Genomic DNA, 27,801 nt, shown 5'->3' with positions numbered 1-27,801 from the left:
CGAAATCTAGCTGTTAATCCTTAGCTGTGAACATGATCTACTTGTTTAAATGCCTGTTCCTGTTTTGGGTGAGGACTTTCTGTATGAATCGCCAATTTACTCTTAAGGCCTTCTCCACTGCTAGCGAGAAAAGGACCATTTGATTTCGCCAATGGCAATTAGTTTGGAGGCCATTCTAGTATTGTTTGTTGTGCGTCTGTAATTAATAAACTGATTGTTTGGCTGTTATAAGCAAGGGCCTCACGTGTTGCTGGCGTTCCACAGGTAGACAGGAAGATTTTTACGACAAAATTTAACAGGGTATCAGCCTATAAGATCCACTACAAGTGGGATTTTTATTATACTTTTGTGTCAATACTTTGATGGATACTATCATGGTTTTTGTGACCCTCCCTGTCAATAAGAATGAATTGAATACTGTAGTTAGGATTTGGAGCAACAAGTCCACATAAGATGTATAAAAGGACATAGCAGACTGGCCTGGTGTCTTGTTACTTTTCAGAACTTTAAGCGCCGATTTGAATTTGTCAATGGTTATGGTTTTGTCACTGAGAAAGAAATCATAGTCTCTTCTGTCAGTAAATACTAGGACAGGCAGGTAACTGTCTTGTAAATCACCCTCAAGATCTTGTGATCTATAAAGCATAGTGTAAATATCTGCTGTAAATCCAACAAGAGTTGGGTACCATACACATATATCTGATACCAAACATCATGTGCAGCAATAGTCCTAGAAGAACAAGGTAGAGCCTTGTGGGAGCACAAAACTGAGGTTTTGTTGTTAAAATCAAGTGGGACCCGCTGATAAAGGCTGGTTATTAAAAAACACAGATCAATTGCAGGGCCTTCCCCTGCACATGTATCTTCTGTTCTAAAAGTAAAACAAGCCACCTGTGGTCTGTAGTGTCAAGTGGAGCTGGCGAATCCAGCAGGACGAAACCTGCTAACTGGTCCTCGTCAAATAAAATCCCAAACTGCTGTTTTTGATCCTATGAGGGCCTGGATTCCAAATGGTAATGTGCGATAAGCACGTTCTTCTCCAGGTAACTCTGTGGATATGTGATAGCTATAGATTCGTTTAGCTTTGCCAGCAATTAATGAGTTGAAATAGGTCTATAGATTCTTGGATTAAACCCAGATCTTTGCGACTAAGGGTGAATGTATGCATTGTTCTGCACTCTGTCCATTTATTCTTTTTGCTTTTGTTGCCCTAAGTGGGAAGGGTATGCCCAGATGTGGGTTCCGTGCTCACTGTGCCACAGGATTCAAGTTAGCCTGGCTGATGATGGGTAATAACTCGAAACCGGTCCTAGGTTGTTTGTTTCCGGTCAAGGAAGGTCCTGACTTGGCAGTTTGAGCTGGACTGTTCCCATGAGAAGCATGGTCAAGACTGATTTGAATATGGCTTGGTCCAAACTGGGTTGGCGTGGTGAGCGAAGGAACGATGGATTAAAGCCAGATCTTTGTGACTGGGGTGAATGTTTGCATTGTTCAGCATTTTGTACCTCATCTGTTCTTTTTGCCAGTGTTATTAGCAGACATCTTGGAAATGGTTATTTTGCCAAATGTGTAGATATACTGCTTTGTGCTACGATTTCTCCTGCCCTGAGCAGTCACAGTCCATGAAGTACATGGTGTGCGTCCACGAGTTCCCAGGTCTCATTTAGGGGCACAGAGTAAACACTGTTGTGAAGCGTCCGACTAACACAAAAAAGTATTCGTCTCCAAGATCCGAGACACAGGATGCCTACAATTTGAGGGTAACAAAACACTGGCGATAAAGTACAATATTTAACTTATTTAAGCAAAAAGCAGTCTTATTCGTGGTGTTGATGGTCAGCGGACACCAGAGGGTCTGCAATAAAATGGATGGAATATATTGTTAAGCTTGAGGATCTGTTGTCATGAAGGAGTAAATAAAAAAAAACATAGGGGCCTCATTACGGTGCTGGTCGGACGAGCATCCATCCGGCATCATCGCGGAACCGGGATACCTCCATCGAGGAGTTGGCGGTCCTGATAACATTATTTGGTTGCGACTGCCTTCATGGCTGTTGAAAAGTGTATTTTTCCTATTTTGGCTTGTGCTGCAGGACCCAGCACAAGCCGCATTAGAAAAAATACACTTTTGAAACATTTTTGCACCATACGGTACCTGCCACACAATGCATGGGTATTAATGGGGCACGGCAGGTGGCCCCAGGGCCCATAGCGGATGGCCATGGGGATAGAGCCCCTGTTAGGGAGCCAAAAAGACACTTTCTGCCAGCCTTTTAATGGTGGAAGAACTGACATGAAAAGGCTGCTGCAAAGGTGTATCGTAATCGCCACAGCGGTGCCTAAGCAGGCACCGCCTCCATTTTGGGAACTACGATCCGCACACTGCCAAGCCTATCTGAGGCAGAGCGGATTCCCCCCCCCGCAAGCATCGTTCAGACCACCTATATCCTAATACGACGGTCGGACAGATGCCTCAGATGTTTGGTGGACATCCACCGATGAGCTGTCTGATGGCCTTCCTCCCTACATCAAAATGAGGCCGACAGAGGTGAAATTTCTTGGTGACAGCTTGTTCAAGAACAGTTGTCAGTGAAGGTTCTCAAAGTTATGAGAAACTGAAGCTGGACTAGAAGCACACACTAATTGAAAGCACTGTGAGCTTTAGTGGTAGATGATTTGTTTTAGATTGCAATGTGAAAAGAAATGTACTTCTTGACAGGAGCTATGTTCAACTGTGGTCTACTCTCTTTCCACCAGCCCTGGATCCTGCTAGAAGTTTGAGGGTAAAGGAGTAAATATGGACTTATAATCAGATTCTGGGATACCAAGCTGTAAATTATTGGAAACATGTTTTTGGTTGAAATGACCAGCTATGATGTATGTATAATGTGACCCATGTAATATTGTGAAATGGAAATACAGTGTTGAGTGTTGTTAATACAAAAGATAGAAGTAAAACCTGTGAAACCTTGAAACCACTGAGTTTTAGCTGGCTGCTGTTAATCTCATTCCTTGGCTCTAAACAAATGATAAGTCTGTTTGAATCATAATGGAATTCCTTTTTGCCTGCAGAGGGAGGAAATTTCCGCAATATCTTGGACAAAGCTGTTGGTGCAGACAGATTGGTGAAAGAGCGCTATCAGTCTCATCGAGAAACAATTTCAATATTAAGTAAACCGGAATCTGAACTAAATGCATCCATTCCTTCTGCTAACCCGGCAAAAACCCTACAGGGTAGTGAGGTGAGACCACAAAATAATGTATTGAAAAGCTCTGTCATAAGTTGTAAGCTTGTTTACTGCTGTACACTGATCTTTATGAAATCATATTCTGCTCACCTGGTTTTCTTTCACTGACCGGGGCCTGCCACATCAGCCCATTCTATAATGTTTCCTAATCAAAAACCGACTCGATCATTGCTTTGCGTTATAAATGGTAGTGCTTACAATACAACTGGGGAAACATTTACAGATGGGTCACACATGAAAGCACCTTTTTATGTCTGGTTGGACAGCGTAACTGTGTGCATTACCTATTGCTATAATTTCTTTAAAATATATAGAGTGGGGCTTTACCTCCACCCAGAGGAGAAATAATCTCTCATCTCATGGGTTTGGCTATTTGATCTATCATTCAGCCTTCCAGGAAGTGCTTCTACAGAAAACATTTACTTGTTTTGTATTTTATGAAATGTGATATTATGCTTATGTGCATCCTTCCCTTGTAAACACAAGCAGTGAATAAAATGGTGTACGACATAAACCATTAGCAGAAAGAAGAATTGTCATCAATTTCCTAAATACCATATGATCAGAAATGAGATGCAGTGGCTCCTCAAAACTTATACTCATAACTTCAGTCAAAGAGGACAGCTGCTTATGTACCTCCCTTTATGACACTTTTGCCATTAAAGGTAAAAGGCCAAATGTTTCTCACAATGGTAGGTCTTGCAGTAGGCTTCTTTAACAGGAGGATCACATTCACTTGTTCCCAACAAGAGGGGACAGTAGCCTTGGTAAAGGAAGTGTTGATAAGGGAAACAAGAGTGGGGGGAAATAAACCTAATGATAAATATATTCGCTGGCCATGCAGGTCACACGAATAGGACTAAATCCATCAAGTACTGACAAAGTTCATATAAATTATTTAAAATGTGAGAGTCACTATTTTATATCTGAAACAATCACCCTGTCACATTATTTTTTTAACTCGTATATGCTTTCTTTGGAGAAAATGTTGTTTTGTTTTTTCTCAGTATTGGCAAAGCTGATCGGCCTGACCTTATATGTAATTAGGGCTCCTAGATTTATGGTATTTATTTTTTGGCCATTTTATCTGTATTTATCCATTACCGTTCCTGCACTTCCAGTCTGCCCATTGATAAGAGTGAAAGGAATGCAGGCCCTTCTGTTGTGCGTCGTTCTTTAGCCTAGGTTATTCCAATTAAACCAGACTTTTACACGGGTAGCACTCTAGCTTTGATTTTGGACAACTTTCAATGTTCTTATAATCAGAAGGGGGAAAGGATCACTTGTCCTGCTTAAACCTTGGGTTCACAAGTCGAGGAACTGGTATCTCCCAACAAATATGACTCTCATACACGTGTATTTCAGATGGTCTTTCTTCAGCGGTATATACTGGGTACCCGCTTTTTTTACACGTGCGTGCGTAATCATCGAGTCATTTTTTGTATTGTGCACCCTCCACCAGGAGGTTTTGCCTTAGGTTTAAGGCAGTAGTGATCGTGGATAGTGGGGGGGGGGTTTTGTGGTGGTGTAGTTGTTAAAAATCCGGACAGCCAGACAGAGACAATTTTAATAAGTCTGGATTCGGACTGTAAGTAAAAAGTTAGGTGCACTTTTTGAATTAGTTAGGGATTCAAGTGCATATTATATCTAGAGTTTAAAAAGAGGTCAACATGTTTCAGCCTTTGGTAGTCAGAGGATCTTAGGCTTTCGTCAGGACCAATGGGGGTGAATAAATAGTGAGAAAAAACGTTGTGAGAAGAAAAAAGGTAAATTGACCTGATTCTTCGTGATTCAAGGTTTCATTGTACCTGGAAAATAAAGAAACACACACACAAAACAGCAACAGACAGGGAGATGGGGTGCGGGAAAACACATATTATGTACAATAGTACCTTTTCGTTATTAAGTAACTAGAAAATGGCAATTCTTTTCTTCATACTCATTTCAGGCGTCAACTCTTCCTTTGTCATACTTCGGTGGGCAGGAAAGACTAGTACTGTATTGAGGTGCCCATAGTTTTATCATTGTACTCTCTTAGTGCGTGTACTATAGTGAGAACCGTTGTAATTGTGGCCGCTTCGTGGTTGCATTCACACTGCAGTCATACCATGCTTTCTTTCACATATCATTCGGGTGTTTGATTTTACGTGCTAAAATGAATTGTACACATGCTCTTTTGACCAGAATTTGTTCGTAGGTCATTATTTGGGGAGTGCGTTATGCGTGACTCGAGTGGTGCCCAATGCGCTGTATGCGCTCTTATCCCTCGTGCATACCTTGTTATGTTTGAAGAAATACTTCATCGGGGATTTAAGGCTGATCGAGAGAGGTCTTACTAGAGGGGTATTAAAGACAAAATGTTACATGGCGCAATCTTGTACTTGCGGTTTTACTCTCGTGCTCCGTGCGCTGGGCTCTCAGTGTTACCTTAGTGCCTTCTTGCTCGGTCTCTGCCGCATGTGCTGGCTCTGCCTGTCATCACCCGGAACTACAGGGCGGTGTAGTTCCGGGTGGGTTTTAACGTTGTGGTACTAGAGATGGAAGAGTTACTTTCCGCTCGTTCTTACTTATCATTACTAATTGCCCATTTAGCACGGATAGGCTTTGATAATAAGAATAAAATAAAATAAAATAAAGTGAATTAAATAAATCAAATGATTAGGTAGCAATTGGGTTACTCATATTAATCGTGCAAAGGATTATTAGATGCATCTATTTTGGAAGAAATACTTCATGATCGATCTAAGTCGATGGTTATTACTATCTTTCAGAATCAATAATTCATGGGGGGATAACTACATTTGTCATTATTATCTATCAGAATTACTAATACATTTGTCATTTGACTCTCAGGGCGATAATTAGGTGAGAGTTCAATCTCTAGTAAATTTGTTGCAAAGGTATAGTGCTGAAGGCAGCCGCATTATGCCGAGTTGGTGGTCCAAGGTGCACGTCAAGGGAATTTTATAAGTTGGCATGGGAGTTACCAAGTCGTATGTGAAGGCCCTTAGGTTGTATCGTGCTCTCATAAAACACTGCCAGAAATTATGGGTATGTGGTGTGAGCAGAATTAACATGCCACATGTGTTCTCTACTAGAGGTGCTATGTTCCCGAGGGGCTTGGATTATTTATTATCTGTTGAGGGACAGCCAAGGAACAGAATCGTTAAGGCCCTGGGTATCTGTTTTAAGCCTATGGACCCAACGTTGTTCCTTTTCGAATAGTATTTTTGTGGCGTTTCTGTCTACTGTGTCTAGACTTTCTAGGATTACCCAGTGCAGGTCATTGGCTGTATGTTGTTTCTCTTTGTAATGCGATGACATCTTTGTCGTGCTTTTCTTACAGTTCACATTACTCCTGTGTTCACAGAGTCTCTGTTTGGCTTTTCGGCAGGTCATCCCAATATATCGCATGTCGCAAGGGCATGTGATCATATATACAACGTGGCTAGTGTTGCAGTTAGTGTGTTTTTTCAGTTTCCATGAAAAGTCTGGAAGTAACTGCAGTTCTTTCGTTGGTTCTGTGGTTGCACATACTACGCAGGTCCCACATGGGTAGTGTCCAGTGATTGGGGGGTTATTCCATAGGCCTGGTTGTTGTTTTTTCTTTTTCGGAGGTGGTCTTGTGTGGACCAGAAGGTCTTTTATATTGCTGCTCCTTTTGTTTGCAAATCTGGGTTTGGACCAGGTCAGGGTGTTGGATGTTATAATCCTCCAATTACGGTTGATTATCTTTTTCACGTGGTTAGTTATTGGACTATAGGTTGTGACACAGGTAGTCCTGTCGTCGGTCTGTTTTGGGTGACTTTCAAGTAGAGATTCTCTTGGTTGATTTCTGGCTCGTTTGGCACAGGAATTGATAATTCTTTTTGGGTAATCTCTAGCTGTTAGTTTTTCACAGAGATCGCTCACTTGCAATTTGTAGTCTTTTATGGAGCTGCAATTTCTCCTCAGTCGTAAGAACTGACTGTATGGAAGGTTTTCTCTTAAAGGGCGGGGATGAAAACTATTGAAGGATAGCAGACTATTCTTGGCAGTCGGTTTAAAGAATGTTCTTGTTTGTAAAGTGTTTCCTTCAGCAAAGATGGTTATGTCCAAGAAATCAAGGCTCTGCGCATCGGATGTATAAGTGAAATTAAGGCATTCATCTTGATTATTCAACCACCTATGGAAATCTGTTAGTGATTCTTTGTCTCCTTCCCAAATTAAAAAGATATCGTCAATATATCTCTTCCAGAAGAGTATATGACGAGAGAAGGGGTTGTTTACATTATGGATGTAAGTCTGTTCGAAAGTGCTTACGTACAGACCTGCCACGCTAGGAGCAAAGGTACTCCCCATAGATGTACCATGTTGCTGGAGATAAAGGGTGTCTTTATATTGGAAAAAGTTTTCCATGAGGGCCAGTCTGCAGCATTCCAGTACAAAGTGTCTTGGAGTTCGATGGTGCCATTCAATGTTGAACAATATTGATTCGAGAGTCTCTAAAGTTTTCTGTTGTGGAAGGCTTGTGTAGAGGCTCTCGACGTCTAAACCTACTAAGAGCATGCTGTTTGCTGAGTACTCAAAGTTCTCCAACTTATTGATCAGGTCTCGTGTGTCTTTTAGGTAGGTAGGCGTGGTTTGGACCAGTGGTCTTAGGTACTGGTCCGCAAATTGTGACAATGGCTCTAGAATGGAATTGATCCCCGAGACAATTGGTCTTCCTGGTGGGGGCATCTTGTCTTTATGTGTCTTGGATAGAGAGTAAAAATATGGCGTAACTGGTTCTTTTGTTACCAGATAGTCCGCCTCTTTTTTAGATAACCAGTTGTTACACTCTGCTTCCTCAATCATCAAGGCTATTGTCCTTTGTAAACGTGGTGTTGGGTCAGTTGTAATTACTTGGTAGAATTTGGTGTCCGCTAGTAGAATCATACATTGATTATCATATCCTTCCGCTGATAGTAAGACTACACCTCCGCCTTTGTCCGCAGGCTTGATGACTATGTCATGATTATCTTTCAATTCAGTCAGAGCGATTGTTTCGGCTTTTGTTAGATTCTGGAAAGGTCTCGGAGGATGTTGATTTAGTTCTTCAACTTCCTTCATGATGGCCTGTTCGAAGGTACTAATCTCAATGGGTACTTGCGAGTTAAGTGGGCAGAAGGTCGACTTGTTTCTTAAAGAGGTGTCTCCTTCTTGAGGTTGTTGTTCTCCTTTGAAAAACGCTTTCAGTTTCAGCGTGCGGCAAAAGTTTGCAAGTTCGCATTTTGTTCTGAAAATATCTGTTTTTGGGGTTGGCACGTAGCCTAATCCTTTGTTCAGGACACTTGTCTGGTCCTCTGTCAATTCTAGTCCTGTTAGGTTGACTATTAGACTGTCGGGCCTTGTCCTGTGTTGGCTTTGGTGACGCTTCTGGTTTGAACCTGTCGCGTCTGGTCGGACCATGTTATTCCTTTTTGCCTGGACCTCCGGTTGTTCTGGCCATTCCCTAAAAAAGGACGGCTTTGCTGGTAATTTTGGGCACCTTGTGGGGGCATTTGGTGGTTCATGGGTATCGGGAAGTATGAGTTTGGCCACCCTTGAAACTGGGGGTTAAATGGATGGAATGGTATTCCTTGTCCATTGTTTTGAAAATAAGGGGGGCGCCAGTAGTTGCCACGGCCTCTTTGTTGTCCTCTTCTGTTCCTGAAGTTCCCGCGGCCTCGTGGTGTGGTATCATCTCCGCTCTGATTTGAGCTGTTGTCTGATGACATGCTGTTTGTGTCTGAGTTATCATTGAGTTTGTAGTCTTTGCTACTGTAAGGGTGAATGCGTTCCAAGGAGAACCTCTTCAATTCTTTTGCAAGTTTCTGCAATTTTGTCTGTGTTAGATATTCTTGACTGTCTTTCATTTCTTTGTTTATCTCGTCAAGACGGGTTTTGTAGATGGTTATGTTGATTGTGTTGTTCAGTTTTGTTTCCAATATCTCAATCTTGATTGCGAGTTCGTCCGTGAGTCTTGTTGCAGTTTTTATTATTAGCACTAGGTAGTCTCTGGTGCACTTCCATGATATGGAGGACCAATCTTTTCTAAACGCTAGGTCTTTCAAAAAAATGCGTGGTGCATTCGTCACCCAAAGGCCTTTGGGTGCAGCGTTGACTCGGAGATACTCGGTCATGATTATGCCATGTACTGCTGTTCGTACCTGTTCTTTCTTTACTTCTGTTAACTCGTCCCATTCTGCTGTCAAAGACAGAGTCTGGTTGAGGTCACCTTCCATGAGTAGAGGCGGTCTTGCCAAGATTTCATCGATGTCCTCAGTAGTGTAACTGAGACCAAAGCTTCCTGCCATGATAACAAGGTATTGTTAGGCAGTATGATATCACAGGCTCTTATGGGTGCCTATGAAATTTTCTCCCACAGCTGTTCGCTGCTTGATATGTATAATCATGGGGATGGGGGAGGTAGAGTGAAGATCCTTTCAGTCTCCAAGGTTAACTCTTATAATCAGAAGGGGGAAAGGATCACTTGTCCTGCTTAAACCTTGGGTTCACAAGTCGAGGAACTGGCATCTCCCAACAAATATGACTCTCATACACGTGTATTTCAGATGGTCTTTCTTCAGCGGTATATACTGGGTACCCGCTTTTTTTACACGTGCGTGCGTAATCGAGTCATTTTTTGTATTGTGCACCCTCCACCAGGAGGTTTTGCCTTAGGTTTAAGGCAGTAGTGATCGTGGATAGTGGGGGGGGGTTTTGTGGTGGTGTAGTTGTTAAAAATCCGGACAGCCAGACAGAGACAATTTTAATAAGTCTGGATTCGGACTGTAAGTAAAAAGTTAGGTGCACTTTTCGAATTAGTTAGGGATTCAAGTGCATATTATATCTAGAGTTTAAAAAGAGGTCAACATGTTTCAGCCTTTGGTAGTCAGAGGATCTTAGGCTTTCGTCAGGACCAATGGGGGTGAATAAATAGTGAGAAAAAACGTTGTGGGAAGAAAAAAGGTAAATTGACCTGATTCTTCGTGATTCAAGGTTTCATTGTACCTGGAAAATAAAGAAACACACACACAAAACAGCAACAGACAGGGAGATGGGGTGCGGGAAAACACATATGTACAATAGTACCTTTTCGTTATTAAGTAACTAGAAAATGGCAATTCTTTTCTTCATACTCATTTCAGGCGTCAACTCTTCCTTTGTCATACTTCGGTGGGCAGGAAAGACTAGTACTGTATTGAGGTGCCCATAGTTTTATCATTGTACTCTCTTAGTGCGTGTACTATAGTGAGAACCGTTGTAATTGTGGCCGCTTCGTGGTTGCATTCACACTGCAGTCATACCATGCTTTCTTTCACATATCATTCGGGTGTTTGATTTTACGTGCTAAAATGAATTGTACACATGCTCTTTTGACCAGAATTTGTTCGTAGGTCATTATTTGGGGAGTGCGTTATGCGTGACTCGAGTGGTGCCCAATGCGCTGTATGCGCTCTTATCCCTCGTGCATACCTTGTTATGTTTGAAGAAATACTTCATCGGGGATTTAAGGCTGATCGAGAGAGGTCTTACTAGAGGGGTATTAAAGACAAAATGTTACATGGCGCAATCTTGTACTTGCGGTTTTACTCTCGTGCTCCGTGCGCTGGGCTCTCAGTGTTACCTTAGTGCCTTCTTGCTCGGTCTCTGCCGCATGTGTTGGCTCTGCCTGTCATCACCCGGAACTACAGGGCGGTGTAGTTCCGGGTGGGTTTTAATGTTGTGGTACTAGAGATGGAAGAGTTACTTTCCGCTCGTTCTTACTTATTACTAATTGCCCATTTAGCACGGATAGGCTTTGATAATAAGAATAAAATAAAATAAAATAAAGTGAATTAAATAAATCAAATGATTAGGTAGCAATTGGGTTACTCATATTAATCGTGCAAAGGATTATTAGATGCATCTATTTTGGAAGAAATACTTCATGATCGATCTAAGTCGATGGTTATTACTATCTTTCAGAATCAATAATTCATGGGGGGATAACTACATTTGTCATTATTATCTATCAGAATTACTAATACATTTGTCATTTGACTCTCAGGGCGATAATTAGGTGAGAATTCAATCTCTAGTAAAGGTATATTGCTGAAGGCAGCCGCATTATGCCGAGTTGGTGGTCCAAGGTGCACGTCAAGGGAATTTTATAAGTTGGCATGGGAGTTACCAAGTCGTATGTGAAGGCCCTTAGGTTGTATCGTGCTCTCATAAAACACTGCCAGAAATTATGGGTATGTGGTGTGAGCAGAATTAACATGCCACATTTGTTCTCTACTAGAGGTGCTATGTTCCAGAGGGGCTTGGATTATTTATTATCTGTTGAGGGACAGCCAAGGAACAGAATCGTTAAGGCCCTGGGTATCTGTTTTAAGCCTATGGACCCAACGTTGTTCCTTTTCGAATAGTATTTTTGTGGCGTTTCTGTCTACTGTGTCTAGACTTTCTAGGATTACCCAGTGCAGGTCATTGGCTGTATGTTGTTTCTCTTTGTAATGCGAAGACATCTTTGTCGTGCTTTTCTTACAGTTCACATTACTCCTGTGTTCACAGAGTCTCTGTTTGGCTTTTCGGCAGGTCATCCCAATATATCGCATGTCGCAAGGGCATGTGATCATATATACAAAGTGGCTAGTGTTGCAGTTAGTGTGTTTTTTCAGTTTCCATGAAAAGTCTGGAAGTAACTGCAGTTCTTTCGTTGGTTCTGTAGTTGCACATACTACGCAGGTCCCACATGGGTAGTGTCCAGTGATTGGGGGGTTATTCCACCCTTTATCTCCAGCAACATGGTACATCTATGGGGAGTACCTTTGCTCCTAGCGTGGCAGGTCTGTACGTAAGCACTTTCGAACAGACTTACATCCATAATGTAAACAACCCCTTCTCTCGTCATATACTCTTCTGGAAGAGATATATTGACGATATCTTTTTAATTTGGGAAGGAGACAAAGAATCACTAACAGATTTCCATAGGTGGTTGAATAATCAAGATGAATGCCTTAATTTCACTTATACATCCGATGCGCAGAGCCTTGATTTCTTGGACATAACCATCTTTGCTGAAGGAAACACTTTACAAACAAGAACATTCTTTAAACCGACTGCCAAGAATAGTCTGCTATCCTTCAATAGTTTTCATCCCCGCCCTTTAAGAGAAAACCTTCCATACAGTCAGTTCTTACGACTGAGGAGAAATTGCAGCTCCATAAAAGACTACAAATTGCAAGCGAGCGATCTCTGTGAAAAACTAACAGCTAGAGATTACCCAAAAAGAATTATCAATTCCTGTGCCAAACGAGCCAGAAATCAACCAAGAGAATCTCTACTTGAAAGTCACCCAAAACAGACCGACGACAGGACTACCTGTGTCACAACCTATAGTCCAATAACTAACCACGTGAAAAAGATAATCAACCGTAATTGGAGGATTATAACATCCAACACCCTGACCTGGTCCAAACCCAGATTTGCAAACAAAAGGAGCAGCAATATAAAAGACCTTCTGGTCCACACAAGACCACCTCCGAAAAAGAAAAAACAACAACCAGGCCTATGGAATAACCCCCCCAATCACTGGACACTACCCATGTGGGACCTGCGTAGTATGTGCAACCACAGAACCAACGAAAGAACTGCAGTTACTTCCAGACTTTTCATGGAAACTGAAAAAACACACTAACTGCAACACTAGCCACGTTGTATATATGATCACATGCCCTTGCGACATGCGATATATTGGGATGACCTGCCGAAAAGCCAAACAGAGACTCTGTGAACACAGGAGTAATGTGAACTGTAAGAAAAGCACGACAAAGATGTCATCGCATTTCAAAGACAAACAACATACAGCCAATGACCTGCACTGGGTAATCCTAGAAAGTCTAGACACAGTAGACAGAAACGCCACAAAAATACTATTCGAAAAGGAACAACGTTGGGTCCATAGGCTTAAAACAGATACCCAGGGCCTTAACGATTCTGTTCCTTGGCTGTCCCTCAACAGATAATAAATTATCCAAGCCCCTCTGGAACATAGCACCTCTAGTAGAGAACACATGTGGCATGTTAATTCTGCTCACACCACATACCCATAATTTCTGGCAGTGTTTTATGAGAGCACGATACAACCTAAGGGCCTTCACATACGACTTGGTAACTCCCATGCCAACTTATAAAATTCCCTTGACGTGCACCTTGGACCACCAACTCGGCATAATGCGGCTGCCTTCAGCAATATACCTTTGCAACAAATTTACTAGAGATTGAATTCTCACCTAATTATCGCCCTGAGAGTCAAATGACAAATGTATTAGTAATTCTGATAGATAATAATGACAAATGTAGTTATCCCCCCATGAATTATTGATTCTGAAAGATAGTAATAACCATCGACTTAGATCGATCATGAAGTATTTCTTCCAAAATAGATGCATCTAATAATCCTTTGCACGATTAATATGAGTAACCCAATTGCTACCTAATCATTTGATTTATTTAATTCACTTTATTTTATTTTATTTTATTCTTATTATCAAAGCCTATCCGTGCTAAATGGGCAATTAGTAATGATAAGTAAGAACGAGCGGAAAGTAACTCTTCCATCTCTAGTACCACAACGTTAAAACCCACCCGGAACTACACCGCCCTGTAGTTCCGGGTGATGACAGGCAGAGCCAGCACATGCGGCAGAGACCGAGCAAGAAGGCACTAAGGTAACACTGAGAGCCCAGCGCACGGAGCACGAGAGTAAAACCGCAAGTACAAGATTGCGCCATGTAACATTTTGTCTTTAATACCCCTCTAGTAAGACCTCTCTCGATCAGCCTTAAATCCCCGATGAAGTATTTCTTCAAACATAACAAGGTATGCACGAGGGATATTAGCGCATACAGCGCATTGGGCACCACTCGAGTCACGCATAACGCACTCCCCAAATAATGACCTACGAACAAATTCTGGTCAAAAGAGCATGTGTACAATTCATTTTAGCACGTAAAATCAAACACCCGAATAATATGTGAAAGAAAGCATGGTATGACTGCAGTGTGAATGCAACCACGAAGCGGCCACAATTACAACGGTTCTCACTATAGTACACGCACTAAGAGAGTACAATGATAAAACTATGGGCACCTCAATACAGTACTAGTCTTTCCTGCCCACCGAAGTATGACAAAGGAAGAGTTGACGCCTGAAATGAGTATGAAGAAAAGAATTGCCATTTTCTAGTTACTTAATAACGAAAAGGTACTATTGTACATAATATGTGTTTTCCCGCACCCCATCTCCCTGTCTGTTGCTGTTTTGTGTGCGTGTTTCTTTATTTTCCAGGTACAATGAAACCTTGAATCACGAAGAATCAGGTCAATTTACCTTTTTTCTTCCCACAACGTTTTTTCTCACTATTTATTCACCCCCATTGGTCCTGACGAAAGCCTAAGATCCTCTGACTACCAAAGGCTGAAACATGTTGACCTCTTTTTAAACTCTAGATATAATATGCACTTGAATCCCTAACTAATTCAAAAAGTGCACCTAACTTTTTACTTACAGTCCGAATCCAGACTTATTAAAATTGTCTCTGTCTGGCTGTCCGGATTTTTAACAACTACACCACCACAAAACCCCCCCCCCCCCACTATCCACGATCACTACTGCCTTAAACCTAAGGCAAAACCTCCTGGTGGAGGGTGCACAATACAAAAAATGACTCGATGATTACGCACGCACGTGTAAAAAAAGCGGGTACCCAGTATATACCGCTGAAGAAAGACCATCTGAAATACACGTGTATGAGAGTCATATTTGTTGGGAGATACCAGTTCCTCGACTTGTGAACCCAAGGTTTAAGCAGGACAAGTGATCCTTTCCCCCTTCTGATTATAAGAGTTAACCTTGGAGACTGAAAGGATCTTCACTCTACCTCCCCCATCCCCATGATTATACAACTTTCAATGTTACCCTTTTGCCACATTGGATCAATTGGCTGCTAACAGGTTTGCCATTAGTAAATTCTACAAAAGGTAAGGTTGCTTTAACAGCTTTCACAAGTGATCTGTGTGGGATATGTGACACTGCATAGTAATGTTTAGAGGAAGCATGTGTAAACATTACTATCTTGACTCAATTGCAAGACAATATGTTATGATAAATAGACCATGCTACGTTAAGAAACCATGCTATGATCATTTCTACCACGCTAAAATAGGCTTTCTGGGATTACTGTTACAAAGCATTTCATTAGACACCATAAAGAAGGCCTCTTAAGGACTGGAGTTTTTATTATGTTGCCACATAATTGACTCATTAGTTATTGGTGTAAGCTTCTGTTTAATTGTGTGGGTGGCCTCCTTAACCAGACTTTACTTTTATTTTAATAAACTCAATTTTATTGTTTTGAAAACAAGATCACAACACTACATAGCATCTTTCATGGTTATGACAAGCTATGAGCATAGGCAATTTATCATTTGTTATGGAAGAAACCTACTTTAAATCAGGCCCTAATATGCCAGCTCTCATACTCTCCCATGTTTCCTGGGGCACCCTCGTGGCATATAAATAGGATCTTCCTGTTTGACATAGCAGTCCATTGCCTGTTTCCACTGAGCAAAAATTATGCAATGTCTCTCTTGGCTAGAATAGTCCCAACCCTACCAGAGTTTCTGTCCCTACATATCCCCCAGATGTTGTCTTTTATCCCCGGGAGGGCTACTCTTGGGGATGGATCCATGGGCATCCCCAACAAGTGCGAGTGGAAAGCAAATATCGCTTGCCATTATTGTTTGATTCAAGAACATTCCAAAATGACATGGAAGTATAGGGCATACAGTTCAGGGCAACAACAGCAGGTTGGTTCTAGTAGTCTACCCACATACTATATTCTCACCAGTGTTCGGTAAGCTATGTGCGTCCTTCCAGTCAGAGTTGTCCGGGAGCCAAGCCAGCCCTTCCTTCAAGACCACAGTAGTGTTCTCAAATCAAGAGAATTGAGCACTAGTGTTTTGTAGATCTTTGAGATGCCCTTCTCATTTATAGAACTCTTGAGAACTTAGATTCAAGTGGGCAAAACTCAGGGCAGTGCGGAGGGAGTCTCAGTGGTGTTCGAGGGTATGGCACAACTGCGTGTACAGGGAAAATTGTGATTTGTGTAGATCATACTCAGACTGGAGGGTTTGGAATGATTTAAGGTGTGAACCCATGCCATACACGTCTGAACTGGGGTGGCAGAGTGGGCTAAAGAACGGTGATGGATTAAACCCAGATCTGTTGACTGGGTGTGAGTGTTTGATTGGTTCAGATGCTCCGTCCATCACCACCCCCTTTTGTACCACTTTGTTCGCCATAAGTTGGCAGGGTATACTCAGACGTGAGTCCCTTGCTCACTTTGCCACTGGATTCAAGCAAGCCGGGCTGAAGACGGCTGAAATGCCTGAAACCGGTCCTCGGAAGCTTGTTTCCGGTCCAGGGAAGGCATAGCTTGGCAGTTCGGGCTGGATTGTTCCCATGAGGCACAGGGTCAGACTGATTTGCATATGGCCATGTCTGAACTGGGGTGGCAGAGTGGGCTAAAGAACGGTGATGGATTAAACCCAGATCTGTTGACTGGGTGTGAGTGATTGATTGGTTCAGATGCTCCGTCCATCACCACCCCCTTTTGTACCACTTTGTTCGCCATAAGTTGGCAGGGTATGCTCAGACGTGAGTCCCTTGCTCACTTTGCCACTGGATTCAAGCAAGCCGGGCTGAAGATGGCTGAAATGCCAGAAACCGGTCCTCGGAAGCTTGTTTCCGGTCCAGTGAAGGCATAGCTTGGCAGTTCGGGCTGGATTGTTCCCATGAGGCACAGGGTCAGACTGATTTGCATATGGCCATGTCTGAACTGGGGTGGCAGTGTGGGCTAAAAAACGGTGATGGATTAAACCCAGATCTGTTGACTGGGTGTGAGTGTTTGATTGGTTCAGATGCTCCGTCCATCACCACCCCCTTTTCTACCACCCCGTGCCATACATCCCCAACCATTTTTATTCCGATGTTGTCCCACTTCTTGAATTCAAGGGAGGATGGATGATTTAACCATCATCTTGTCAACAGTCTCGTCTTGAGTGTAATCTTTTTATCACAGCCGATCCATTTCACCTCTGAGCTCCATGTGAGCTGCACTACTTGAGTGGAATCTGGGAGGTGGTGCAGGAAGAGGAGAGCATACACTTAATATTGTCCAGCCCCATAGTTGCCATCCCCAAGCGGATCACTTGTTCATGCTTCCCTCTGCTCAACCAGTCATTGGCCACCCGTATGTGGGCTTCCAGTAATGTAGATGGACATCTGCCATGCCCATCCTTCTGTTGTATGGTGACTGAACACATTTGGCGTATGCAATATAGGAGGGGCGATTGCGCCATCGGAAAGAGCGTCTCTTGGCTAATATGTTGGGAAATCAGGCATATGGCATACATAAGGGTAGTTTTGCAGGATATACAGCATCATGTGTTGCACAATCATTTTATATGGGGCTGTGCATCTAGGGATATTGGTGGGGGGGGGAGCAGTGTCCATCTGCGGAGAACTGCCATGAGTTTAGCCTGGGTGCTCCTCTGTGAGGCTCCAAGTTAAATTGGGTTCTAGCCCCACCTGAATATGTGGGTATTGGAAGCAGAGTCTGTGGATCATCAGTTGCTATTGCCAATCTGTCACTGGTCGGTTTCCATTCAGGAGAACAAAGATAGACTTGGGCCAGTTAATAGGTAGACCAGAGGCCTCTCCATAAAAGGTGAGTATCTGACATAGCCTCGGGCTGGTGAGAGAAGATTCAGAGACAAAGAGTTGGACATCATTATCCTTTAAAGCCATTCACCCAATCAAAATCTCATATCTGTTCATCACAGCAGACCCAGGCAGCAAGGGATTCTATAGCCAAAACGAAAAGGAGAGAACAGAGCAGACCTATCTCAAAAGAGGCAAAGAGGGTGCCATTGACAGACATGAGCCTAGGGGCTGGAGTACAGCACCTACATGTATGACCTGAATTTAGGGCCCAATCCCATTCTCACTAATTCTTCATCAAGGGATGCCCAGTTCAGCAAATAAAATGCCTTCTCGAAGTCCAGAAGTAGGAGGACACTCTGGTCTTCAAGCTCAGATAAGCTTTTTGGACTACAGTAGCTTGAACCGACATTGATCTTGATGTATCTGGTTCGAAAGCTCTTTAAGTAGCCGGTTGGCCAGAACTTTTGCGTATGTTTCAGCTTTGGTATTAATGATGGAAACTGGTTGATAGAATGCACGATGGTCATGGGGTGGACTTGGTTTTGGCAATGACTATGGGTGGCCAAGTCAAGGATGGTGGAAAGTGCGATTTGTCGATCGCTTTTTGGTTCAGATGCGGGAGATGAGGGGTCAATTGAACCTCGTAGCACTGGTAGAACTCGCTTGGGAAGCAATCTGAACTGTGGTGTCTTCCCAGGGTTCAAATCTTTAAGTGCCAATATGATTCTTTGGCTTTGAGGGGGAAGTACAGGTAGGTCCTGTCCTGTACGCTAACTCTCAGCATTGGGATGTCTGTCAGTAGGGGATTGAGACCTTCCTTGTGGGGTGCTTATGTGTTGCATATAGACAGCTATATTATTCTGTGAGCGTTCTGCAATGGTCATTGCAGTCATCGCAACTGTGCCGTTCTTGGCGTCCTTGGTCAAAATTGAGGGAGTGATCCAGGAGGTCACCTCCCTCATCACCACCCAATATAAGAGCTTACCTGATTTGTTACCCCACACATAGACCCTCCTCGTCGACGCTATCCAGCACCGGTGAGCCTTGTCAAGAGCATGCTGTTGGAGGGATGTCCTCTCAAGAGCAAGGTGGTCCCGCCTTTTCTGTCATTTTGCTGTAACCTATACATTCTAGGGTCGAGATATGAAGTTCTAGGCTAGCCATTTGTTGGTGTTTGGCCTTCTGTTTTCCCTTCGGATAGGATTTAGCCCCGCCTACCATAGGTTGCAGTGCCAGGCTATATTTTCTGCTGAGCATAAAACTTGGCAGGTGGGGGTCCCTCCCTCCCGGGGGCTTGTCTCGGGGTGTCCGACCCTCAGGACCGACAGGGCCCCACCTCCTGCATCCCCCAACACCAGACAAGGAGAAGAAGGGGATCAGCTGCAGCCGCTGTCTCCGGGGTCAATTTGCCCTGTAGTGGATGTTGGGATAGGCACTGCAGCAGGTCCCCACCTCCCGCACACTGGGCCAACAGCACAAGGACCTCTTCCTCCCCCGCCGTGGTTGCGGTAACCCCTGTGGGTCAGGAGCATTATAGGAAAGTTGCCACAATCTTGGCCCCTCAAGCAATGCCCCCAGATGTTACATTTTTATAACATGTTTGAGTAGGAATATAAGTATCACAGGATTTCAGCTAAAATAAGTACTACACCTTAAAGTATAACAAATTGAAATTAACTTTATATTAATTGACATTATTTATCCCAAGTTCACTCATACATATACCTTCATTAAACCGCAATACGGCTGCAGTAGAGAAAATCGGAGAAGAACCATACCCATATAAACTTAATAACCATGGCGCAGACTCAAGTCCTTTGATGACTATATACTAAAATTCACTGTAAGAAAGTGGCTCTGTATATACTGCACCAAAGTAAGGTACAGTGTGCACAGAGTTCACAGTCCCCAGAGGTTTGGCAGAGGTTAAAGTTAGATATAACCTTACCCTCTAAAGTGGTAGCTTGGTCGAGCAGTAAGGCAGTATCAGAGGACAGTGTAAAGCATTTGTTGTACACACCCAGTCAGCAAATGGTCTCACACACTCAAGTACTGAACTCTAGGCCAATTGTTTTGTATATGAAAATATATTGTGGTTTTATTTTAGAACCACAAGTAGGTTAAAAAATACTTTCTCAGAATGAGGTTCTACAGTTGAATACTTTCAAATAGCAGTAGACTTTTAAATGCAATCAATACAATTGTTGCAATATGCAACACAAGTTAAACACAATTATAACATTGAGCTCAATGGAAAGTTTTAAGTAAATGCAATAAAATCACTTTACGAATGTTTTTTTTACTCGGGCTGGATCCTGGATTCAGCCCTGGTGCATTTCCTGTAAACAGTTGAAATAAATCGTTTTTGTTACACAGGCGATTTTTAAAGAATATTTGTATGTTTTGAAAATCAACACTTCGAAGAAATTCTGGTAAAAACCAGGCAATGTTATCCTATGGGAGAAAATTGAGTTATCGAAAAATCACAGTTGTAATTCCTTTGTGTAGGGTCAGTGTTGGGCACAAAGATCCAGCACTGGGTTCTCTCCTGGTAACAGGTGAGTAAATTCGTATTAGTTGATCGAATGATTTTTAAGGAATATTTCAAAGTTTCAAAATTCAACACTTAATTTTCAAATGAAACCAGCCAATGTTACCCTATGGAGAAAAAGCAAGTTATAGGTCTCCGGGTAAGTACTCGACTGGCAGAGTTAAGGTTCTGGGTAAGACTCAGGGGTCCCCCAGGGTCAGGTAGGTACAGTTGTTACACCCCCAGCGGCACAGGGGCAGCTGGGTGCAGATAGAGTAGGCCCAATGTTAGCCAATGGCGTGCAGAGGGCCTTTGGTTGGTGGCTTATAGCAGGCAGAGCACACGGCTGTGGGAGCGGAGCTCCTGGTCACTTGCACAGGGCAAGTGGTAAAGTAGAATAGAACAGATGCTGCACTTCCAGTGGCACTCGGGCGGCTGTATGCAGGGTGCTTTTGGGCCGCCGGGCGCCCAATGTATTTCAATGGGAAAGCAGGAAGTTGAACAAAGGCTGCAGGCCAGTGGGAGGCGGGCAGGAGCCTATCTCTGATTGGGTAGGGCTCCCCATCTTCAAGATGGTGAGAGCCCGGAGTTGTGCTTCACCTCGTCTCCTCCATCCTAGAGGTGGGGTTGGCAGAGGCTGGCACACTTAGGTTTCCTCACTTAGGTTTTCCCGCCTGAGTGGGGGTCAGAACCGATGGGGACCAGTTGCTGAGTACTGCAAGTGGCCTGGGGAAGCTCACAAAGGCGGCATGTCTTTGAAGCTCCTCCCTGCCCACCCTGGGGGCGGAGGCCTAGCACCTCGCCCAAGGATGTGCATTGTTGCAGACCCATGAGAGCGGATGGCTCTCTACCCAGGGGTCCAGTAACATGTCTGCTGGGTGGCAGCCTCTCAGTCAGGACTCTGGTTGTGGGTTACTTTCAGTGGGCAACACTAAGTTGCCCTCTGTCGTGCATCTTACATTAAATCCCACACTGGCATCAGTGTGGATTTAATGTGCAGAGAAGTTTGATACCAAACTTCTCAGTCGTCAGTGCAGCCATCATGGTGCTGTGGAGTTTCGTGATGATGATCTCCCAGCACCACTCTTAATGGCAGCACTGCACTTACAGTACCCAGGAATGGACCTGGGTACTGTAGGGGTACAGGGCTCATGCCCTTGTACCCACACCACTGGCATAGGGCACCCAGCTAGAGGGGTGACTGAGGTATGCCAGAGCAGTGTGTTGTGGGCATGGCACACAGGGATGTGTGCCATGTCGACTCTGTTTTGTTCTGCACCAAGACACTCAGCCTGCAAAGGCAGTGTTTGTGTGTCAGGGTACAGGGCCTCTAAGGGTGACACAATAAGTGCTGCAGCCCTTAGGGACCTTCTCTGGTCACAGTGCCCTGGGTACCTGGGATACCATTTACCATGGTCTGACATGTGGCCAGAGATGCCAATTGGGTTTAGGCTTCAATGCAGCTTTAGGAAATCAACACATGCCCTGGGTACCCGATTGCTAGGAACCCAGGGCACACTCAGTCAAAGTACATCAGCAATTCAGCAAAAAGTGGGGACATACCATGCAAAAAAGATGGCACTTTCTCACAATCACCTATTAACAACAGCAAGACTAATAAACAGTCCACATTTTTGATGTTAGTAACTGCCCAGTCTCCTTTTGGGAAGTCAGCAAGACAAAAGTATAGATGACAGGGTGGTTCTTCCCAGCATTATGTGCAGTTCTTGGGATGCCTCAAGAGAATCTATTCGAAGGTGTGGCATGATGTAAGTGGACTTCTGAAGCTTACTCCTAAACACAGATTTTAAACCTGATGATTTCACACCATGGAAGTCTCCTGAAGTGCCAGACTGCATCCAGAAGCTCTTGCAAAAGCTCTTGTGCACCAGAAGTTGGTGCCATTTGCCTGCCATGACTCCTTACTGCCTCTAGGCACGATGGCACAGACCTGCATATAAGTGCCTGCCCTGCATGCTGACATGCGTTCTTCTGGTTGTGGACCTCTTCTTACAACTGTTCTTTGATTCTTTCCCTGAATGCATTTGACAGTGTGCAGGATGTAACCTCCTAAATCGACAGGACATGACGTCTGCCCTTGGTGCGTCAGCAGCATAGATGGTTCTATTTCTGTAACAAATGCTCCCTGATGCTTCGGAAGTTCTTCAGAGCAAGAAGCTAAACCCTTTTGCCAAGCACAAGAATCTGGGACAGTCCTGCTCCACATCCAGAGGCCATTTATGGTAATTTCAAAAAGAAGTTGTGGCAAGTCGAAAAAATAAGATGTCCAAGTGAGGCTTATTGGCTTCTCGATTCACTGGCTTCAGGGAGAGGTCTCATTGTTTGTGCTCTACTCTGGCTTTGATTTCCGACTCTAAAGTCAATTCCAATTCTAGAGCTCATGTGTCCTGAGTTTTCGGGCCAACATTAACTCTGCAGCAATTCCACAGCTTTCAAGGAAGCAATTCTGCAAACTCTTTAAGATTGCATAGGTCCTTTGGGTGTACCGCTAGACCCCATGAATCTGCTAGGGGCTCCCAGTTAGGTATTTAAAGGTGCTATCTGACCTTGGAGAATTTCAGCCAGGCCATTCCTTAGCTAGTTTGTCGCAAGCTAATGGGTTCCTGTTTTGCACTGCTACTTGATTACATTTCTGTTTCTGAACCAAATTCAGATAGTGCACTCCATATGTCGTGCTACTAATTATGTCGTGCTACTAATTTAACAAATTCAGACCTCAGTTTGATAAAGACTCTCCTGCTACTTCCCTGCCTTAGAGACAAGAGAATGATGGTCATTATCCTTAGATTATGACATTTCCCAAGTCCTTGTGCATGTCCTGCATAATGAAGATTATTAATAATTGAACCGCTTCTTCACTCCTAATTATACTGATGCTGTCTTGTATCCTGAACTATAAAATGCCAGTGGCGTGTACACATCACAAGATATGGACTTGAATGTGTGCTTCAGCTCCCAACATTAGAGTGATACTTTTACAGTGGTGATTTGCATAGGTGCAGAAGCACTGGATTTATTCTTTCTACCAGTGGTAATTAAGGTCAACCTCCTGACTAAAGGTTTGCAGCCTAGCCTTGTGACTTGGAGCCCATAGTCTCATTTAACAAATCCCTGACTGACTTCCTCATGAATGACTAGTCCAAGTCATCATTGACCCAACCAGTGAGTTTCCCTATTGCAAGACAACACAGACCAGCTCCAGATGATTCCATTTTCCTGACGCAGTATGCTACTATTGACAGCATTACATTACAGGCTGTTAAGATCAAAGCAGACCCTAGTTTTCTACACGTTATCCAACTTTTTTCGTTCTTGTGGGTGGCTTGTTGGACACTTGCACACAAGGTAGTCTCTTATGTCATCACATATTTAAATAGGCTGGCTTTCTGCAATGCTAAGGAAGTTGTGACTTCCCTCACCCTATTCTGATTACTTTTGCCAGTATTTCTCCTGAAGTCTGTGAAGTACTGCTTTCTTCAGGTCTTCGTGTGCATCTCATTTCTCGAGGTGACCCAAAACGGTTGTCTGTGTGGTCTTTACTAATGCCTCTTCTGGAAAGCTTACTTTAAACCCATATGTCTTGATCTTTGCTAATGGAAAATAGCACAGAGAGCACAAGCTAAGCAAGGACTTTCAGATGGCTAGTTGGGTAGGGTCCAGGGTGAACCCTCAAGTGCATGATATCCTTTTTGGGATAGTTGGTTTCTTACATATCCAATAGGTTATCTTTCACATTATCTACTGTCGAGGCTAGTTTCTTTTTAGATAGATGGATCAGTGGCATTCTAGATCCGACCTTTTGAGTATCCTCACCTTGGTCATAGTTAAGATCTTTTGCCATCTCAACGGGCCCTCCGCTTTCAAAGGCCACAACTTAAGCCCCCACACAAGGGTCAATAAACGGCTGCCCAATTTCAGAACTCCAGTGTAAGCATTTCCTAATGAAATGTATAATCATTATTAATACAAAGATAAACTTCATCAGAGTCGTCAGAAGCCTAGTGTCAACCTGTTAATAAATAAATAACATAAGATTTTTCATTAATGTGGTAGGCTATGATATTGGTAAGCAGGATTTCAAGGCAACGATTTACACTCCGAACAGACTCTTGCACTTTTATTTATTTATTTATTTATTAAGGAATTTTATATAGCGCACAGATACCCCAACGGGGTGTCCCGGCGCTTCTGTGAGAACTGATGCTGTGTCTGACTCAGATGGTACTAACTGAAGAGAAAGGTTTTTAAAGATCTCCGGAAGGGGAGTTCCTCCTGAATGGTCCGGATGGACATAGGTAGCTTGTTCCAGAGGGAAGAGGCGCCGGCTTGGAATGTTTTTCCCCCAGATCGAACTTTTTTAAATCTGGGGGTGGAAAGAAGATGTTTGTAGCTAGATCGGAGAAGTCTGGTATTGCTGTATGGACGGAGGCAGGAGGATAAGTATGCAGAACCCTTTCCCTTGACAGCCCGGTGAGCTAGGGTGAGTGCCTTGAATTCCACCCTTTTGTGAACGTGGAGCCAATACAGCTTATGCCGGTGGGGAGTAATATGTTCACGAAGGGGGAGGCCACAGACCAGTCTAACTGCAGCATTTTGGACTTTCTGGAGACGCCGTTGGAGGCCCAAGGAGAGACCAAGGTACAGTCCATTGGCGTAATCCAGATGGGAGGTGATCAAGGCCTGCACGATGGTTTTCCTAGTCTGGCTGTGGAGGAAATTGATGAACTTTTTTATCATCCGCATCTTAGAAAGACAGGCCGCGGATACAGTCTGGATTTGTTTTTGAAAGGAAAGGTTGGTATCCCAAATTACCCTGAGATTTTTAACTGAGTCTTTGGGTGAGGGGGGTGTGCTCAATTCTAGAGGCCACCACAAGTTAGAGTCCAGGGGCGAGGGCTGATGGAAAAATATAACCTCTATTTTGCTGGCGTTAAGCCGGAGGGAGTTGTTATCCATCCAGCTTGCGATGTTGCGAAGGCAGCTTTTCAATGGGTCAAAGGTGGATTGGGATGGGGAATCGTATGAAAACAATAGCTGTATATCATCAGCGTAAGAGGTGGCCTTGATACCGGATTGAGCAATGATCTCGGCCAAGGGGGAAAAATAAACATTGAATAGAAGGGGGCTCAGAGAGGAGCCCTGAGGGACTCCCCACCTGAGAGGGCGACTATCCGAGGTAAATGGGGGTGTGAATACTGCCTGTGTCCGATTGGACAGAAAGGAGGCAAGCCATTCCAAGGCCTTGCCTTGTATGCCTTTTGCCTACAGACGGTCAAGGAGGACGGGGTGGGAGACGGTGTCGAATGCTGCCGACAAGTCAAGCAACACCAACACCGCTCTAGATCCCTCGTCCACCTTCCATCGGATGGCATCGGCCATCTCACAGAGGGCGGACTCGGTGCTATATCCGGGCCTAAATCCGTGCTGTGAGTTGTGAAAGGCACCGTTGGTTTCCAAGAAGCTAGCCAGTTGCCGTTGTTCGCGTTTCTCAAGCACTTTAGCTGGTGCCGGGAGCAGGGAGACTGGTCAGCAGTTAGCAGGTTCAGTAGGGTCTGCATTCGCTTTTTTGAGTATGGGAACCAATCTGGCGTGTTTCCAAGAGTCGGGGTAGATTCCTGTCTGGAGGGAATCGTTCCAGATATCATTTAAGATGGGATTGAGCAGGGGGGCAAGGGATTTATACTGTTTTGCCGGCCAGGGGTCCAAGGGGGAACCAGATTTGCATTTACATAATTCTGCCAGCGAGTGTTCCGGGATAATCACCACAAAATTAGAAAAAACACGTGTGGGGTTAGAGCTGACTGTACCAGGGTCGAGATTGTCAGAATTAATCTTGCAGGGAAAGGAATTTTGAATAGTGGCAATCTTGTCTTCAAAATAGTTAGATAGACGGTCTCAAAGGAACTGGGACACCGGGGTTTGACTCTTGAGGGCAAGAGGTGTGGCGCCGCGGCCAGGGCGACTGACGCTGGAATCTGGGGATCAGGGTTCGATCCCCGGCTCCGGCGGCAGGTTAGCCCAGCACCATGTGACTCTGGGCAATAGCTTGCTTAATCTTCCCGACGGCCCCCAAGCGCCTAGAGACCCTAACGGGTGATTGTGCGCTATACAAATGTGGATTATTAAGTGGGTCAGTGAAGGTTCTGACAGTATTGAAGATCTCTCTTGAGGACCCTTGTGCCCGGGATATTTTCTCCTCTAGATGGGTTCTTTTGTGACCTATGATTTTCTTCCTGTACTCCTTAAGGGAGGCTTTATATATGAGTTTGCTGTTAGGAGAGTAAGATTGTCTCCAAATTCTCTCAAGCTGTTTACAGGCCGATTTACATTTGCGGAGTTCATCCGAGTACCACGGTGCGGAGGGAGTGGCTCTTGAGGATTTAATAGGTCTGATAGGGGCTAGGAGGTCAATAGCGGAGGTGATCCAAAGGTTGAAGTTCGCCAATCTACTGTCTAAATCTGTGGCTTCCTCGGGGGCGGGTGAGGAGAGATGAGTGGCTACATTCTCAGGGGAGATCATCCTCCAGTTGCGGCCCAATGGATTGGGCGGGGGGCTCGATCGATCCTGATGGTAGAAGGAGATGGTGAAAGGGATCACATAGTGGTCGGACCAGGTTACAGGGATGGGACCACTTGTGGAGATGTCTGTTAAATTGGTGCAAATAAGGTCCAAAATGTGTCCTGCCTTATGCGCTGGCCCGGAAATTATTTGGTTTAGCCCACCATCTGATAAAGTAGATAGAAAATTGGCGATGGTGGGGTCTTCAATATTATCGACATGAAGGTTGAAATCCCCTATGAGGGAGAAATTGGCATAACGGGAGGAGGCTTGTAAGGCATAATCAAGAAGGGCCGGAAGATGGGTAATTTTAGATTTGGGGGGGCGGTATACTAATAAACCTGAGTATGTACAGTTAGCAGCTAATTTGATACAGAAAGGTAGTGCCTCGATACATTCTATTTGGGCATAGGAGAAGGAAGAGATGGACCAGATAGATCTATAGATAATGGCCACACCTCCACCGGGGTGGGTATTCTGTCTGTTGGCACACACGATCTTGTACTCTGGCGGAATGGCAAGGCAGAGGGCAGGATTTTAAATGCTACTTTATATGGGCTACCATTGCTCCACATCTCCGAGCCAAATTGGATTTATTTCTTGAAGAGCAGTCTCTTATTATTCTTCAGCCTAAAGGCCCACAACACTGAAACATTATGAGTATGTTT

General features: G+C 44.0%; 1 protein-coding gene across 4 annotated transcripts in view; it reads left to right on the top strand.

The window, feature by feature from the left end:
- PDCD6IP (programmed cell death 6 interacting protein) overlaps positions 1-27,801 on the top strand; it is a 369,384-nt gene that overhangs the window by 191,832 nt on the left and 149,751 nt on the right. For all 4 annotated transcript variants that reach the window (XM_078688299.1, XM_078688297.1, XM_078688300.1 and 1 more), the window contains exon 12: positions 3,073-3,242. In XM_078688299.1, the coding sequence (XP_078544425.1) occupies positions 3,073-3,242 (170 nt within the window). The remainder of the gene's footprint in view (positions 1-3,072; positions 3,243-27,801) is intronic.

Source organism: Lissotriton helveticus, chromosome 4_1, assembly GCF_964261635.1.
Source record: "Lissotriton helveticus chromosome 4_1, aLisHel1.1, whole genome shotgun sequence".
NCBI classification, from domain to species: domain Eukaryota; kingdom Metazoa; phylum Chordata; class Amphibia; order Caudata; family Salamandridae; genus Lissotriton; species Lissotriton helveticus.
The sequence above is the reverse complement of the archived record's forward strand: the minus strand, read 5'-3'. Positions and strand labels throughout refer to the sequence as shown.